Source organism: Somniosus microcephalus, chromosome 7, assembly GCF_052327205.1.
Source record: "Somniosus microcephalus isolate GS21.2 chromosome 7, FLI_Smic_1.0, whole genome shotgun sequence".
In the NCBI taxonomy this organism is placed as follows: domain Eukaryota; kingdom Metazoa; phylum Chordata; class Chondrichthyes; order Squaliformes; family Somniosidae; genus Somniosus; species Somniosus microcephalus.
The window spans coordinates 132,767,715-132,787,455 of NC_140993.1; the positions used below are offsets into that span (position 1 = coordinate 132,767,715).

General features: G+C 44.0%; 1 protein-coding gene across 2 annotated transcripts in view; it reads right to left on the reverse strand.

Annotated features, from left to right (window-relative positions):
• The window catches only part of tmem68 (transmembrane protein 68), a 62,208-nt gene that overhangs the window by 39,898 nt on the left and 2,569 nt on the right, over window positions 1-19,741 (reverse strand). The window contains exon 2 of one of the 2 annotated variants that reach the window (XM_085992958.1): window positions 8,195-8,362. The exons of the other annotated variant lie outside the window; for it this stretch is intronic. Coding sequence (XP_085849084.1) covers window positions 8,195-8,362 — 168 coding nt within the window. The remainder of the gene's footprint in view (window positions 1-8,194; window positions 8,363-19,741) is intronic. 2 annotated transcript variants of the gene reach the window in all.

Sequence of the window (19,741 nt, forward strand, 5' to 3'; positions counted from 1 at the left end):
ATGCACGAAACCGGCACTTTCGTTGGGCCTACGCGCGAGTACCCCATGCGTACTCACGCGTTGGGACCCGAATTTCTGGGCCAATATAACTTACGACAAAATTTCCCATGTAGCTCTTTTGTCTACACAAAAGCGTAAAAACCAGCATAATAAGCGCAAATAAAGCACCACCAATAAGGTTAATAAAGTGTGGGGTGCTGTCTTCTGCATGGTGCTTCACTGATCCTTTTGTCTCTGCTGCTTCGCTTTGTCTTCTATTATTATGCACAACAGGGGTATGCCCATTGGGAAGGTCATGCCAGCTACTTAGTTCTTCTGAACATGTGTGGAAGGCAGGGATATGAAAAATTTGGGGTGTACTGAAACCAACAGCATTTTGGCTAAGTATAGGGCAGGTTCAGTACTTTTTAAGAAAAACGCAAAGAAAATAGTTATCCAACATCAGAAACCTGTTAGGCCGATATTGGGCGACTCGGGCTGTGCTGTGCCTAAATTTTTGTGCATAAACTTATGCCAGTGCAGGAAACTCACGTGAGCTGATCTTTTGCATGGGGGAGGAGCTGTAAATGAGTAACAGGGCTTCAGCAGACGTATCCTGAAAGCAGTACAAACCATCAAAGAAATTCGCAAGCACTGATGGTTTTGCATAAAACCACCCTAAATCAGTTATGTGCAAATTTCCTCGGGGGAAAGAAGGTGCAGCAACATTCTTATGCCGGAAAATTCCAGGAAATTCTGTGCCATATTGCTGACAAACCAATATATTTTCTGTATTCTGTAGCGTTAATATTTGAATCAATTGCTGTTTTACCTCGCATCGCTTGATAAATTTCAATAATTTGACTCTCCTAATATGTTTCTCAAGAATGATGAACAAATCCTTCCATTTTCTTCCAATATAATTTACAATAGGAATCAAAGATAATCAGCATCATACATAAATTGCTTATGTTTGTACATCTGAAGACCAACATATCCAGTGTTAACCTGGTAAAAGCATTTAAAAATAATCCTCTTCAGCTGAAGATATTATAACTATTTAGTGCAACATTCTTGTAGAACATTCCTGTTCTCATTATGACACAAAGGAAAAGTTCAGGACTACTGCTAGCAATATAACAGATGAAAAATACATTGGGCCGGATTTTCCAATCTGAGGCTTCCTGTGTGCGGATGCCTCCGATCGGGAAAAATCTACGCACTTACCTGCTGGCTCCATAGGTCCTGAGACTTCCGATCCTGGGCCTCTCCTGGTCCGCGCGCGCAGAGGCCCAGGTATCCCAGGGGCGCATGCGGTTCGCAAGCATCCCTGGGATCATGTGGGCCAAGGGGAACCAATCAAAAAAGGGAATCCCCCTTCACACTTTTGACAATTCTCTATGCACAGATCTGTCAATAGTATGAATGGGGATCACTCAAAAAAGTTAAACATTAAATAAATTTTTTTTTAAATGTATTTAAAATTAGTTAAAATGACATTAAATTAAATATTTTAAACAAAAAATTTATTTTTTGAAAAAAATAATTAAAGTTTTTTTACAGGGCTAAAAATAAACTTACCTTTTTTCGAAGTATTTTAAAATTATAACTGAGTAAAAAAAATTTAAATTTTTTTTTCCCCCAAAGTCTTATGCTGGTAAAAGCAGGCCTTATTTTTTTTTTCTTTTTTAAGGTTTACAGCGGGCGGAGGTTGTGCAGAAAGCGGAACTCCCTGCCCGCAGAGGCCCTTCTCCCGGGCAGACGGAGAATTCTTGACAGATCCGAAGTGCCAGTTTTCAGTGCATGCCTGAAACTGGCACTTGCGAGGCCCCTATGGGTGTGTACACACCTCGTACCCATCCATGGGAGTCAGAATATCCAGCATTGTTTTCTCTCTCGCACCCCCACGCACGCACATGCGCAGATACCCACGCACAATGTTACCAACATCAAGGTGAAAGATTAATAAGAGCCCTCTTTCAGCCTTTTTACAAATTGCACAAATACTCTGGTGTCAATTGTGGTGTAGGTGCCTTTAAGAGCCCCTGTGTACTGTAATGCCGGTAGTGGCCACTCAGGCTATATAAGCCTGTATAGTGTCTTGTATCTTTTAGTTCACCTCCAGACTTTGTTCAGTAAACACCTGTTAAACCAACTCCTGCATTCCGTGTCTCCATTAACACACGGATACAACAGTGGCGACGAATTGGAAACGGACTTACCTGCAATACGGCAGCACCTCAAGGAGATCGATTCCTCAGACGAAGGTCGAAGAAAAAAAAAAGAAAAAACTGTGGTTTCACCAGCTAGCCGGGCTGGTGGCAGGTTCTGCAATAATCCTTCCTAGGCGGCGGGCTGGGGCTCGATCGGCTGGCTCTGCAGCGGGGCCGAGCAGCGAAGGCGGAGGCAAACAGAGACGGAGGGTGGAGCACTCGGGAGACGGCCAGCGCTGCAAAGCAGGTCGGCGCTCGGACCAAGCAGAGGGAGGGAAAAGTCCCAGAGAGTCCGGCGGGAATGAGTCTCCAACTATTAAAAATATCTGTATAAATAAAAACCGCGGAGAACAGCGTTGTCAGCAGCGGCGGGAAAGCGCAGGAGGCGCCATTTTTTCTCGGCAGGGAAGAAAGGAAAGCGCGGGAGGCGCCTTTTTTTTCAGGATGCCTAAGACTGGCAATATTACTGCTTTCGATAGTGATGTAGAGGATTGGACCACATATGTGGAAAGAGTGGAGGTATATTGCACAGCGAATGAAATAGAGGATGATAAAAAGGCATCAGTACTTCTAAATCTAATGGGCACAAGGACATACGGGCTGTTACGAAACTTAATCACTCCAGCCAAACCGATGGACAAGAATTTTAAGGAGATTGTTGATACCCTACAGGAGCACTTAAACCCAACACCGCTGCTGATAGCGGAACGATTCAAATTCTTCAGGAGGAATCAGCACAAGAATGAAAGTAACGCTGATTACCTCACCGAATTAAGGAAGCTGTCAAAGCACTGCCAATTCGGGGCAGGACTGGCAGATTCTCTTCGAGACAAATTCGTCTGCGGTCTCCTAAGTGAAGGAACACAGAAAAGGCTACTTTCTGAGAAAGATTTGACACTGGACAAGGCTTTCAGTGTGGCTGTATCATACGAAGCAGCAGCAAGAGGAGCTGCAGAGATACAGCAAAAGCCACAGGACTTCGGCACCCATGAAATGACACAGGGTTTCGAGAGATGTTATCGCTGCGGCAGATCCACCCATGACCAGAGGGACTGCTGGTTCAAGGACAAAGCATGCAGGCAATGCGGAAAGATGGGACACATTGCACGTGTATGCCGATCTGGAAACAAAAAATCCACTGACAAAAAAAAAATCAATAAGGAAAAGTACAGAAAGGTACAAATGATGACGGACAGTAGCTCCGAAGACCAGAAGAGCGATAGCGACTCCGGAAACAAGAGACTAAGCTGTCTCAAATTACATAATGTAATTGCCAAAGAAAATTACCAGACCATTTGGGTTATCCTCACGATAGCGGAGTCCCCAGTTAAAATGGAGCTAGATACAGGATCAGCTCTGACCGTCATAAGTCGACGGGATTACGAGCGGCTATTTCCGCATATACCTTTGAAAGACACATCCATTATCTTGAAGACATATACGGGGCAGAAAGTATACCCCAGAGGGAAAATAAGGGTGCCTGTTGTATATAACGGCAAGGAAATACAGAAGTTGTATTTATACGTTCTGCAAGATGGTGGTCCACCGCTGTTGGGACGTGAATGGATCAGGAAGATACGTTTAGACTGGCACTCCATTCAGGCACTGACGGTGACCAGTAAGAAAAAAAATGATGACGACGTCATACCTGAACGATTAAAAGACATCTTGGCCAACGCCAAAGAAGTGTTTCAACAGGAACTAGGAACGTTGAAAGGCGTCACCGCCTCAATAAAAGTGGAAGATGCGGCAATTCCCAAGTTTTTTAAGGCAAGGCCGGTGCCATACGCAATTCGTCCAGCAGTCGAGGCAGAGCTGGAGAATTTGGAAAAGGCAGGCGTGTTATCCAAGGTAGATTGGAGCAAGTGGGCAACACCCATCGTCCCGGTCATGGAGAAAATGTTGAATAATGATAAATCTGAAGAACAGAGAAAAATTCGCATCAGTGGGGACTTCAAGGTGACTGTAAACCTGGTTCTTCACACGGTAAAGTATCCTCTTCCGAGGATAGAAGATATTTTCGCCTCACTATCCGGAGGGAAACGTTTCACCAAAATTGACTTGGCACAGGCATATCTACAGATGGAGGTTGAGGAGGCCGCTAAAAAGTATCTCACGATAAACACAAAGGCCTGTACCAGTACAATCGACTGGTTTTCGGAGTAGCATCAGCTCCAGCTATCTGGCAAAGAGCTATGGAGCAAGTCCTGCAAGGGATTCCGGGGACTCAATGCTACCTAGACGACATCCTTGTAACAGGAGAAAATGACAACGAGCACCTTGCCAATTTGGAGCAGGTGCTCACCAGGCGGAGAGAACGGGGCCTACGAGCAAATCGCCCCAAGTGCAAGTTTTTCCAGAAACAAATATCATATTGTGGCCACATAATTAACGAAGAAGGGTTGCATAAGTCACCTGAAAAAATTGAAGCGGTCATAAAAGCCCCAGCACCTGAAAATGTCTCACAATTAAGGTCGTTCCTGGGATTGATAAACTACTATCATAAATTTTTACCGAACTTGTCAACTGTTCTGCACCCTCTTAACGCACTGCTACAAACGGGAGTAAATTCGAAATGGAGCAAAGACTGTAAACGTGCCTTCCATAAATGCAAAGGCTTGATCACGTCCAAGGAAGTTTTGGCTCATTACAACCCATCACTGCCAATCAGACTGGCGTGCGATGCATCCCCTTACGGCGTAGGAGCGGTATTATCGCATAGATTCCCTGATGGCTTGGAGCGGCCGATAGCTTTTGCGTCACGCTCATTGAACTCAGCTGAGCGTAACTATGCCCAGATCGACAGGGAAGCACTCAGCCTGGTATGGGGAGTGAAGAAATTCAACCATTACCTACACGGACAAAAATTTACCTTGTTGACTGACCATCAACCCCTCGTCTCCATATTCAACCCTAAAAAGGGCGTTCCCATTATGACAGCACAAAGGCTACAGAGGTGGTCCCTTTTCCTAGGGGCACACCAATATGACATAGAATACAAAGGATCAAAACAGCATGGAAATGCTGACGGTTTATCGCGTCTACCGTTGCCAACGGTAGAAGAGGCACCTACAGTGGACCCAGTGGAGATGTTCCACTCAACCATAGTGGAATGTCTACCAGTAACAAATTCCACCATTGAAAAGGAAACAAGAAATGACCCGACTCTCTCACGAGTCTACGATTTAACGGTGAAGGGATGGCCAGCACATGGCGAACCACTGTTGCCAGCATTCTCGCAAAGAAGAGAACAGCTGTCAGTGTGCCGAGGAACCTTGATGTGTGGATCCAGAGTGGTGATTCCACCCAAACTCCAGGATAAAGTGCTAAAGGAGCTTCACGAGGGGCATCTGGGTGGAGTGAAAATGAAGAACCTAGCCAGAGCGTTTGTGTGGTGGCCAGGTATCGATGGAGACATCGAAGAAATGACCAAGGGCTGTCTAGGATGCCAGAAGGTCCAAAACGCCCCACCACAAGCCCCTCTACATCCATGGGAGTGGCCCTCATCTCCATGGCAAAGGGTACACATCGACTTTGCTGGTCCATTTATGGACTCAATGTTCTTAATCGCAGTTGATGCACACTCCAAGTGGCCGGAGGTAATAAAGATGTCCTCCACCACAGTATTAAGGACCATATTTGCCAGGAATGGGCTGCCTGAACAGATCTGTTCTGATAATGGACCGCAATTTGTGTCCGAAGAATTCAGGAAGTTCTTAAAAAACAATGGGGTTAAGCACTACACGTCCGCCCCATATCATCCCGCCACCAATGGATTGGCTGAAAGGTTTGTCCAGACCTTCAAGAAGGCCATAAAGGCCATAGGTAATGAAGACATAAATCTACAGCATAAGGTAGATAACTTCTTGTTTGCATACAGGAATGCAACGCATGTGGTTACAAACCAAACTCCCGCCATGATGTTTTTCAATAGAAGACTAAGATGCCAGCTGGATTTGATCAAGCCAAACATCAGAAGGGACGTAGAGAACCGGCAATTTCAAGGCATGAATGAAAGGCCAACTAGAACCTTCCAGATAGGTCAACAAGTTTTGGCCCGGGACTACCGTACCGAGAAATGGCAGCCTGGAACTATTTGCACAAGACTAGGACCGCTGATGTATACCGTGGACATTGGAGAAAGCATAATAAGGCGCCATGCTGACCAGATCATCGGGTCATCGAAAAGGGACAACCTACACCATAACTCTATACGCCTAATGATGAAGCAGAGATACCCATAGTATCTACCTCCGATCCGGTGATACTGGAACCAGATGAACCCGACACTGGCATTCAAGCCGAATCGACCTTGCCAAAAGAACCTACTACACCACCGAAAACTACTACACCACCGAGGCGTTATCCGGACCGAGTCAGGAAGCCTCCAGAGAGACCGACTTATAATTGATTAACTGCAGCAAATGTGTAGATTATTGTTCTTGTAAACATGTTAATTAATGATTACTTAAAATGTTATGTACTGGTTGTCTAAAAGGGGAGGAATTGTGGTGTATGTGCCTTTAAGAGCCCCTGTGTACTGTAATGCCGGTAGTGGCCACTCGGGCTATATAAGCCTGTATAGTGTCTTGTATCTTTTAGTTCACCTCCAGACTTTGTTCAGTAAACACCTGTTAAACCAGCTCCTGCATTCCGTGTCTCCATTAACACACGGATACAACATCAGTTTGACTATACAAGGATTTCTCCCTCATGGAAAAACTATTATAATCCCCAGATATACCAGAAACGCCGTTTACGGAGGTCACGGACCATCATCAAAGACCCTACCCACCCCAGCCACAGTCTGTTTGCCCTCCTGCCATCTGGGAGACGCTACAGATGCATTCGCACCCAAACGACCAGATTTAGGAACAGCTTCTTTCCCAGGGCTGTCATCCTACTGAACTCCACAAATAAACTCTAAAGCCTGCACATCTGCCAATGCACTTTATTATGGTTATGTTTATGTTAATGTATTACGGTTATGTTTATGTTAATGTATTACAAGCCAAATGAATGTTGAATGTTTAAATGTCTTAATCTAAATGTACACTCTCGGGAGCCGCAAGCCTACATTTCGTTGTACTGCACTTGTGCACTAACAATGACAATAAAGTTGATTATGATTATGATTACTTGTCTTCTCATTTCTTCTGTTCTACCAACTTCACACTTTCTAAATCTGTACCTGCACACAATTCACCTTGCACATATTTCTGTTTGGCATTTAATGTTTCAGTTCCCAGTAATGGTTCTCCCCCACCCCACCCCACCCCCCCCCACCCTCCGAAAGATAGTATTAAATGTTGATGTGCTGAGTCGGTACAAAAGAGAAGGGAGGGTTTAAAGAGCATTGCATCTGCCGTTATACAAAATACACATTATGGCCAGTTTACCTTGGTCTTTTCTTTTTCACTGACACCTTATTTTGGAGAAAATTGTGTGGAAGGAGGGGTGGAAAGTGAACAAGCCCTGACACAATTTTGGGAGCAAGAGTTCCACAGCACTTGACATTACAATCTTTTTAAAGAGATTGACTCATTGTTAAACTGTAGACTTAAGTAATAGGCTAAAATTTAAGTTAGACTGAAATTTTCTTCAGGTCCTGCTCAAACTAAACTCCAGAGTTAATATTTCACAAATTTTTGCACCGGTCAAAGATGGGATGACAATATTTACATGTTTAATCCTTACAGCCATTTTGCTGGTTACTTTGCTTCAAAAGTATTTAAAGTGGGATAGTGTCACAATATTTGAAGTTATTTTAACAAGGCTATCCATGCTATATGCAATCTCATTCCATAGCATTACCTGCTACAGACATTTCTAAAATATTACTTAGAACAGGAAATTGTTCAAATATACACACTTCAGACAATTGGTACTTCCTACGTAATTTCAACTTTTGTAAAGCCTGCATCATTAAAATTTGATATTATAACCTGTTTTGCAGAACATATAATCCCAGCAAGAATGTGCAAAAATAAAGTAAAATGTACCTGGTAACTTAAAAAGAAAATGGTCAGCTACAGAGTGGCAGGTTCTTCCTTTCTGGATAATTACTTTAGCTAAAAAATAGTAATAGTCTACAGGTATGGCCCCATGATAATAAACAATCAGAGCGGGCCCCACATTAGGAATCTTTTCCAATCCATGAACTTCGTAACCTGAGAAAAGAGGAACAGAGTTAGCCTAATACTTAAAGAATGTATGCATTTTATGATAAGGGAGGATAAAGTCGGTTTAATTATGCTTATATAGCTTTTTGTAGACCGTTTAAGGCGGCATTTTAAGTGCTAAAAATAAGAGTTTACGAAATTATTTTGATCTGGGCAATAAATGCAGCAAAACTTTCAGTTATATATGCCAAGCTAGCAGTAGCAGATAAGCATTAATGGAGACTTCAGACAGTAATTTAAAATACAATTACGTTGGACTGATGTCTGAGTACATTAATGTCATTACTTTGACATGAGGAAAATGAGTCGCTGTACAATTTATATTCTGTACACTATTATATTGCTTTAATTATAGTTCGCTATTACAACTTCAATTCAACCTGTATTGTTTTCGGATTTATCGTTTCTATTAGTCTAAACTTGCCAAGCAAATCACGAAAACAGTACCTACTGTACATTCATTTCCAGATCTGCCATTATCTATCAATTCTTCACTGGTCTGTACCTTTCCTTTTTATAGAAAACATTTATGTTTTGCTAAGTGAATTAAAAAAGCCTACCACTTGAAAGAATATGAAAATACTTATTCCCTTTCACCTTTACTAAATGCTGGCACATGGCTGATAGATGCAAACAGCACACATGTTTATTGGCAGAGTTTTGTACATATATGGCAGTTGGCCAATTGTAGAACTGGACTTTATAGGCCTTTGTGCAGACAAGATTGAAGTTTGCTTGATTGCTCGATTAAGTTCAAGAAATAAAATGTGTTGTTTCACTGTGTTCTGGTCTTTGTGAAACTAGAGATAATGGGGAACCAATTCAGTTTATTTTTTGAAAGAATTTTAAATTACTGAACATGACACAGTAAATGCTCTTGCAGAAATGCCAAGTTCCTGAAATAAAGTAGTTAGATTATGAGAATGTGGACGAAATCATCCTCCTCATCCAAGAAAACAGTCAAATATTAAGTGTTCTATAATTTAATAAGGAGGTTGCTTGCATATCTCTGAAGGAAATTCCTAAGTTGAATAGAATTGTGTACAAGTCCATTAAACACACTGACTTTTTATAGCTTACAATTTATAATGGATGCTGTTCACAATAAAAAGGGACCCAAGGGAGTTACCTTTTCCTTTAACACCAACATGTCCAAAATCTCGATTACATTTTCATAGTTTAAGCACCACTCATTTTACAGTTCTTGCTGATTTTTGCCACATTAGGTTTTTGAATATACAGCTTGTTTCCACCACATTCTTCTGTCCTCTGACCCTGAACTTGTGGGTTTCCCCTTCATCCCACCATTGGCAGCAGAGCCTTCAACTTCCTTGGTCCCACTCTCTCACTAAACCCTGCCACCTGTCTACTTCTCTTTCAAAAGCCTTCTCAAAACCCACCTTCAACGAGACTACCTAATCTCGCTTTCCTTGGTTTGGGATCCATTTCCAGTTGTGAAGTGCCGTGGGACTTCTCTTTACTACTTTAAAGGTGCTGTATAAATGCATGTCGTCACCAATCACTCATGGAAAAAGCTTTCCCCCAGTTCTTCTACAAATTCTCAACTCCCTCACCTCCTATTAAAGCACTTCTGCAACTAATGACCTGCTTAATTGCTCCCTTGCCTCTGCCGTTAATGTCCTCGTCCCCAGCAAATCAATAACTCTCCCACTCTTCTTGTTTTCTCTCAGAGCGGCGGCGGCAGCGGACCTGCGGTGGCCCTGCGAGGAATGAGGCAGCGGCGATGACTATAAGAAGCGGCGAGGCTCAGGCAGGCCTCAGCGGCGACAGACCTGCGAGGAACAAGGCGGCGGCTGTGACTATAAGAAGCGGCGAGGCTCAGGTAGGCCTCAGAGCGGCAGCAGACCTGCGAGGAACGAGACGGCGGCGGTGTGGTAAACCACTGTTGTTCACTTCACTGTTGTTTACTCTTGCCCATTGTTGTACCTGTCTGTGCATGCCTCAGCTGGCTCCGCCCCTGGCTCCACCCATATGCCCTGGTATAAAGGCGGCTGCTCTGCAGTTCCCCAGGCATTCAGGACCGGTCGACCACTAGAGGCATGCCTTCGTTCTTTAGCTAATAAAAGCCTGTTTGTTACTCTCTTAACTTCCAGTCTTTCTCAGTAGTAGATAGCACATCAGGCGGTGACTATAAGAAGCGGCGAGGCTCAGGTAGGCCTCAGAGCAGCGGCGGCGATTATAAGAAGCAGCGAGGCTCTGGTAGGCTTACCAATCTCCGAGCTCAGAGGGAGGGAGAGAAGTAAAAAGTAATCGAAGTGTGATGTCACCAGAAAGCAGGTAAGTGATTGGTTGGTGAGTATTTCTCTTTTTTAAACTTAAACTCTGGTTTATAGTTACTAAACTCTCTGTGGTGCAGCGGGGACTTTTGGTAAACCAGGGCCCTTAAGTATATCATTTAACTGCTGTGTAATTGGTGGGATTGATTTGATTTAATTTAATTTGAATTAATTAAAGGGTAAGTCAAGGCAGGAGAGCTCGGCCCCGTGGTATGCTCCTCCTGCGCTATGTGGGAACTCAGGGACACTTCCTGTGTCCCTAACGACCATGTGTGCAGGAAGTGTGTCCAGCTGCAGCTACTGGCAGACCGCATTGCGGCGTTGGAGCTGCGATTGGATACATACTGGACCATCCGCGATGCTGAGGACGTCGTGGATATCACGTTTAAGCAGTTGGTCACACCGCAGGTAAAGGTTGCACAGGCAGAAAGGGAATGGGTGACCAACAGGCAGAGTAGTAGGCGCAGGCAGGTAATGCAGGAGTCCCCTGTGGACATCCCCCTCTCAAACAGATATACCACTTTGAATACTGTTGAGGGGGATGGGTTATCAGGGGAAAGCAGCAGCAGCCAACTTCCTGGCACCAGGGGTGGTTCTGCTGCACAGGACGGGACGAAAAAGAGGGGTAGAGCTATAGTAATAGGGGATTCTATTGTAAGGGGAATAGACAGGTGTTTCTGCGGCCGCAAACGAGACTCCAGGATGGTGTGTTGCCTCCCTGGTGCAAGGGTCAAGGATGTCTCAGAGCGGCTGCAGAACATTTTGGAAGGGGAGGGTGAACAGCCAGTTGTCGTGGTGCATATAGGTACCAACGATATAGGTAAAAAACAGGATGAGGTCCTAAAAGCTGAATATAGGGAGTTAGGAGGTAAATTAAAAAAATAGGACCTCAGGATTGCTACCAGTGCCACGTGCTAGTCAGAGTAGAAATAGAAGGATATTTCAGATGAATGCATGGCTAGAGGAAGGTGCAAGGGGGAGGAATTCAAGTTCCTGGGACATTGGAACCGGTTCTGGGGGAGGTGGGACCAGTACAAACCGGACGGTTTGCACCTGGGCAGAGCCGGGACCGATGTCCTAGGGGGAGTGTTTGCTAGTGCTCTGGGGGAGGGTTTAAACTAAAATGGCAGGGGGTTGGGAACCTGAGCAGGGAGACAGAGGAACGGGAAACCAGGATAAAAGCAAAAGATAGGAAGGAGAAAAACAAAAGTGGCAGTCAGAGAAATCAACTGTTTAAATCAAACATGGCCACAGTAAATAAGAATTCTAAAAGGTCTAAGAGCGCTAAAAAAACAAGCCTGAAGGCTTTGTGTCTTAATGCGAGGGGCATTTGTAATAAGGTGGATGAATTAGTTGCGCAAATAGAGGTAAACAAATATGATTTGCTTGGGATTACGGAAACATGGCTCCGGGGTGGCCAAGGCTGGGAACTCAACATCCAGGGTATTCAATATTCAGGAAAGATAGGCAAAAAGGAAAAGGAGGTGGGGTAGCATTGCTGGTTAAAGAGGGGATTAACACAAATGTAAGGAAGGATATTAGCTCTGATGATGTGGAATCTGTATGGGTAGAACTGAGAAATACCAAGGGGCAGAAAACGTTAGTGGGAGTGGTATAGAGACCTCCAAACAGTAATGCAGAGGTTGGGGATGGCATTAAAAGGGAAATTAGAAAATCGTGCATTAAGGGCACAGCAGTTATCATGGGTGACTTTAATCTACATATAGATTGGGCTAACCAAATTAGTAACAATACTGTGGAAGAGGAATTCCTGGAGTGTATACGGGATGGTTTCCTGGACCAATATGTCGAGGAACCAACTAGAGATCAGGCCATCTTAGACTGGGTATTATGTAATGAGAAAGATTAATTAGCAATCTTGTTCGGCGAGACCCCTTGGATCGGAGCGATCATAATATGATAGAATTCTTCATTAAGATGGAGAGTGAAGTAGTTTACTCAGAGACTAGGGTCCTGAATTTAAATAAAGGAAGCTACTGTACGATGGCATGAGGCGCGAGTTGGGTAGGATTGATTGGGGAATGTCACTCAAAGGGTTGACGGTGGATAGGCAATGGAAAACATTCAAAGACCGCATACAGAATTTGTTCATCCCAGTTTGGCACAAAAATAAAACAAAAAAGGTGACTCAACCGTGGCTAACAAGGGCAATTAGGGATAGCATAAGATCCAAGGAGAGGACATATAAATTGGCCAGAAAAAGCAGTAAACCTGAGGATTGGGAGCAGTTTAGATTCAACAAAGGAGGACAAAGGGATTAATTAAGGGGAAAATAGAGTACGAGAGTAAGCTTGCAGGGAACATAAAAACTGACTGTAAAAGCTTTTATAGATATGTGAAGAGAAAAAGATTGGTGAAGTCAAGCGTAGGTCCCTTGCAGTCAGAGTCAGGGGAATTTATAATGGGGAACAAAGAAATGGCAGACCAATTAAATACATATTTTGGTTCTGTCTTCACAAAGGAGGACACAAATAACCTCCCAGAGATGTCGGGGAACATAGGGTCTGATGAAAGGGAGGAACTGAAAGAAATCAGTATTTGTAGGGAAATGGTGTTAGGGACATTGACGGGATTGAAGGCCGATAAATCCCCAGGGCCTGATAATCTATATCCTACGGTACTTAAGGAAGTGGCCCTAGAAATAGTAGATGCATTGCTGATCATCTTCCAACATTCGATAGGATCTGGAACAGTACCCATGGATTGGAGGGTAGCTAATGTTACCCCACTATTCAAAAAAGGTGGTAGAGAGAAAATGGGGAATTACAGACCGGTAAGCCTGACATCGGTAGTGGGGAAAATGCTAGAGTCCATTATAAAAGATGTAATAGCAGAGCACTTGGAAAACAGTGACAGGATCGGACAAAGTCAACATGAATTTACAAAAGGTAAATCGTGCTTGACTAATCTACTGGAATTTTTTGAGGATGTAACTGGTAAAATAGATGAGAGAACCAGTGGATGTGGTGTATTTGGACTTTCAAAAGGCTTTCGATAAGATCCCGCATAAGAGATTAGCGTGTAAAGTTAAGGCACATGGGATTGGGGGCAAGGTATTGACTTGGATAGAGAACTGGTTGGCAGACAGAAAGCAAAGAGTTGGAATAAACGAGTCTTTTTCCTAGTGGCAGGCAGTGACTAGTGGGGTACCGCAGGGATCGGTCCTTGGACCCCAGCTATTCACAATATATATTAATGATCTAGACGAGGGAACTAGATGTAATATCTCCAAGTTTGCAGACGACACAAAGCTGGGTGGGTGTGTGTGCTGTGAGGAGGGTGCCGAGAAACTCCAGGATGATTTGGACAGGTTGGGTGATTGGGCAGAAGCATGTCAGATGCAATATAATGTGGATAAATGCGAGGTTATCCACTTTGGTGTCAAAAACAGGAAGGCAGATTATCTGAATGGCAATAGATTGGGAGAAGGGGAAGTGCAACGAGACCTGGGTGTCCTTGTGCACCAGTCGCTGAAGGTAAGCATGCAGGTGCAGCAGGCGATTAAGAAGGCAAATGGCCTTCGTAGCGAGAGGTTTGCGTACAGGAACAAGGATGTCTTGCTGCAGTTGTACATGGCCTTGGTGAGACCACATCTTGAGTATTGTGTGCAGTTCTGGTCACCTTATCTGAGGAAGGATATTCTTGCCATGGAGGGAGTGCAGCGAAGATTCACCAGGCTGACACCTGGGATGGCAGGAATGACGTATGAGGAGAGATTGGGTTGATTGGGCTTATACTCATTCGAGTTTAGAAGAATGAGAGGGGATCTCATTGAAACTTATAAAATTCTAACAGGACTAGACAGACTAGATGCAGGAAGGATGTTCCCGATGGCAGGGGAGTCCAGAACCAGGGGTCACAGTCTAAAGATAAGGGGTAAGCCATTTAGGACAGAGATAAGGAGGAATTTCTTAACCCAGACTGGTGAACCTGTGGAATGCTCCACCACAGAAGGCAGTAGAGGCCAATTCATTAAATATATTCAAGAAGGAGTTGGATATATTTCTTAAGGCTAAAGGGATCAAGGGATATGGGGAGAAAGCAGGGATAGGGTACTGAATTTGGATGATCAGCCATGATCGCATTGAATGGCGGAGCAGGCTCGAGGGGCCGAATGGCCTACTGCTCCTATCTTCTATGTTTCCCGGCTTCAGTTGTGAGAATGTAGAATTCACATCCAGGGTTAGTGCATCAGGTGTAAACTATGTCAACATTCAAGATTAGACTGGAGAGGTGAAGGAAAAGGGGTTGAAAGGATATGTTATCAGGGTGGGTAAACGTGATAAGAACTATTTATACATGGAAGATAAACACCAACACGACAGATTGTGCTAAATGGCCTGTTTCCATGTTGTAACTTTAAGTATTTTTCCCTTAAATCAAAGGGGTGCAAATGCAAACACAGCTGGGGCACAACTGGTCTAATCGCTAGGTCCAACTTGACACATCTCTCCTCAGCCAAAACAATGAGGATCATCTGAGAGTACAAGGACAATCCAAGGCTCCTTTTCCCATGACCAACCGCCCTGTAAACTCCACTCCCCTACCCCGTCTACTCAAATGTTGAATGTGAGGAGCTCAAACTTCTTTAACTCCAAGATCATCATCCTTGGTCCTTTGATTTGAGGAATACAAAAGAAATACAGCTGATTCCTCCTGTCCACCAATCCCTACCTCCCCGCAGTCTTCCAACCATTCTAGCTCAGGAATCCCATCTCTTGCAGATTAGTCTTCCAACCATTCTAGCTCAGGAATCCCATCTCTTGCAGATTTCCCAACTATTCTCGCTGCTTTAGCAAACCGCATTTTATCCACAAGATCCACTCACCACTCAACTCCTGTCCAAACGACACCCTTTCATGGCTCCCAGACTAGCTAACATTGTCAACGGTTCCCTTTCCTCATGCACGGTCAGAACTGCTATCAGCTCCTCCTCAAAAAAAAAAAGCACCTTTACCTATCTGTTTTCTCCCAATACCACCCTCCCTTAGGTTCTTGAATATGTCACCACCTCCCAGCTTTGTACCCATCTTTACTACCATTTCCTGCTTGAATCTCTACAGTACAACTTCTGTCCTTCTTACAGCACTGAAAATGACCCTACCCAAGTCATGAATGATATTCACTGTCACCATCCCTCCTTGTCCTTTCCGCAGTGCTCAATACAGTTGACAATGCCATCCTCCTCTAAGCGCCTCTGCCACTGTCTCCCTCCTTCGGTCAACTTCTAGCTATCCGATCAAAGCCAGTGCATTTCCAGCAACGGCTTCTCTCCTCTTCCCCACTGTCATCTTCAGAGGACCCCAAGGACTTATCCTCATACTCTTTTCCTTCCCCCCCCGCCCGCCCAACTCCTCTTCCTTACCTACATACTGACCTTTGGTATAATCTGCAAGCATGGAGTCAGCTTCCACACTTACAATAACACCTAGAACATAAGAGTATAAGAAATAGGAGGAGTTGGCCATACGGCCCCTTGAGCCTGCTCTGCCGTTCAATAAGATCATGGTTGATCTTCTACCTCATCTCCACTTTCCTGCACTATCCCCATATCCCTTAATATATCTGTCTTGAATATGCTCAACAACTGAGCCTCCACAGCCCTCTGGGGTAGAGAATTCCAAAGATTCACCACCCTCAGTGAAGAAATTTCTTCTCATCTCAGTCCTAAATGGCCGACCCCTGGTTCTAGAATCCCCAGCCAGGGGAAACATCCTCTCCGCATCTACCCTGTCAAGCCCTGTAAGAATTTTGTATGTTTCAATGCGATCACCTCTCATTCTTCTAAACTCTAGGGAATATAGGCCTAGTCTACTCAATCTCTGCTCATAGGACAATCCCCCCATCCCAGGAACCAGTCTGGTGAACCTTTGTTGCACTCCCTCTATGGCAAGTGTATCCTTCCTTAGGTAAGGAGACCAAAACTATACAGAATACACTCCAGGTGTGGTCTCACCAGGGCCCTATATAATTGCAGTAAGACATATTTACTCTTCTACTCAATCCTCTTGTAATAAAGGCCAACATACCAGTTGCGTTCCTAATTGCTTGCTGAACCTGCATGTTAACTTTCAGTGATTCGTGTACAAGGACACCCAGGTCCCTCTGAAAACCAACATTTCCCAATCTCTCACCATTTAAAAAATACTCTGCTTTTCTATTTTTCGTACCAAAGTGAATAACTTCACATTTCTCCACATTATATTCCATTTGCCATGTTCTTGCTCACACACTTAGCCTGTCTATATCCCCTTGAAGCCTCTTTGCATCCTCCTCACAACTTACATTCCCACCCAGCTTTGTATCAGCAGCAAATTTGGATATATTACATTTGGTCCCCTCATCCAAATCATTGATATAGATTGTGAATAGCTGCGGCCCAAGCACTGATCCTTGCCTTACCCCAAAAGTTACTGCCTGCCAACCTGAAAATGACCTTTTATTCCTACTCTCTGTTTTCTGTCCATTAAACAATCCCAATCCCATGAGCTCTAATTTTGTTTAATAACCTCTTGCGTGGCACCTTATCAAATGCCTTCTGAAAATCCAAATACACCCCATCCACTGGTTCCCCCTTATCTAGCTATAGGAGTGAATTTTTGGCATAATGGCAGCATTCCTGCCTGTGAGTCAGAAGGTGAAGTGTCCGAGCCCCACTTCAGATAACCCCTGCAAGTGAAGACTAGAATGTGGTCTCTAAATACTGGGCTGACATACAATATGGTTCTAGTGCTCGGAAGGAGTGACCACTGGCTTAGTGGTAGTATTCCTGCCTGAGTCAGAAGGGTTGGGTTCAGGTCCCGGTCCCAATCTAGACAGCCCCAGCAAGCAGAGGACTGAACATTAACTCTGAATGCTGGATTGATGTCCAGCAAGGTTACCTGCGTCCAATGGATGCGGCTGGCTCCCCTTCACAATTGTAAAAGTTAGGTGGTGATCTTTAGCCTTGGTTGCAGCGCACTAGAAGGTTTTCCGAAGATAGGAATGGAAAGCCCACTCAACTACGTTTCTCTGGTAAGTGGCTCAAGAATCTCGTATGCGAGACTCGAGTTAGGGCCACGCAGAACCCAATGGATGGATGGACCCAGCTCTACCTTCCCTCCACTTCTCTTGACCCTTGACTGTCTCCAAGCTATCAGAACATCTTTCCAACATTAAGTCATGGATGAGTAACAACTTTCTCCAGCTAAACATCAGAGAAACCCACACCACTATCTTCAGACACCACCACAAACTCCACTTCATTACCTCTGATTCCGTCCCCCTACCTAGTCACTTTCTCGGGATGAACCAAACTTTCTGTAATTAGTCTCCTGTGCTGAGCGGAGCTTTAAACCCTGTATTAAGAATGCTTACTTCCATCTCCATAACACTGCTCATTTCCGTCCTTCCCTCAGCCCCTCTGCTGCTGAATCCCTTATACATGCCTTTTTCACATCCAGACTTGATTTCTCCAATGTTGTCTTTGCTGGTCTCTTATCATTCACCCTCCATAAACTCCAACTTGTCCAAAACTCTGCTGCACATAGACTGCGCCATACCAAGTCCCACTTTCTCATCCTTGCTGACCTACAGTGGATCCCTACCACCACCCACCACCCCCCAATCACATTTAAAATCCTGCACATAGACTGCACCATACCAAGTCCCACTTTCTCATCCTTGCTGACCTACAGTGGCTCCCTACCATTCCCCCCCCCAATCACACTTAAAATCCTTACCCTCTTTATAAATTCCCCCATGTCCTTACTCCACCCTATATCTGCAATTTCCTCAAGACCCATATCCCTTCATTCGCACTTTGCGCACTGTAGCATCACCCCCGCCCCTCTAATTTGCCCCACGACTGACAGAGCTTTCAGCTGCCTTGACCCTATTCTTTGTAACTGCCTACTGAAACCTCTCTGCCTCTCCACCTTTAAAAACTTCCCCAGGACCCACCTCTTTGGTCAAGCTTTCAAGTCACCAATTTCTCCCTTCCAGCCTGGCATGCATTTTTCTTATACCTGTTTGTAAAGCACCTTGAAATGTTCCTATGTTTTGAGGCACAATATAAATACAAGTTGTTTATCTGTAGACATTAGGTCAGCTAATCACAGCCATATTTGCTATTACTGTACCTACAATGAGATGTTTGGAAGTCAATTCTTCACTTAATGTACCTGTTACATAAAAATACTCTAGGCACGGTTTTAATTCTTACTAATGCTAATAAGTCATCATGAAACAATTAAGTAGACTGAACTAGTCCCAAAATTAATGTTGAACAGCACGTCACCGTACACATTTGACACAATTCCCAAATTACACTTATGCTCGTGGGAAAACAGACCTCTCGTGGATTCAGTCTCCGAGCTGAAGAATAATCAGCATATTTACAGGCAGTGAGGTGATATTTAACCAGCTTGTTGATGTTTTTCACTTGCATGATATACAAAGGAACTGCATTTGATATATATTAAACTTTCAGAAAGCTTTTGACAATGCTTCACATCAATGATTAAAGACTAGTTAAGAAAAATAATTGTGCTCTTGCACTGTAGTCACTGTTGTTTGTAAGTAAAAGTAGCAGCCAATTTGCACACACTATCTTAAAACATAAAATGAGATAAAGGATTAATCTCTTTTGATGGTGCTGCTTTACGGATGAATATTGGCCAGGACACTGGGAGAACTCATTGTTCTTCTTTGAATAGCGCCATAGGATCCGCCTGACAGACAGGGCCTCGAGTTTAACATTTCATTCAAAAGAAGCATCTTCGACAAAGCAGCACAAGGCGTTCTGGAACAGTAGTTAAAATATGGCATCGATAGATAATTGGCTTAAAAACAGGAAACTTTTAAAGCTGCAAAGAGGTTATAGTAGAGCACTTCATGGTTCAGTTCTGGGACTGCTTGTGTTTTTAGTGATAGATGTATGCACCTCCAAGTTTGCCAATTATAGCAAAAAAGTACACAGTGTAAATATTTAAAAAATACAACCAAATTCAGAAGGATTGGGATTTTTTAATAATTGGCCCAGTAGGTCACAGAGATGATTCAATTTGGG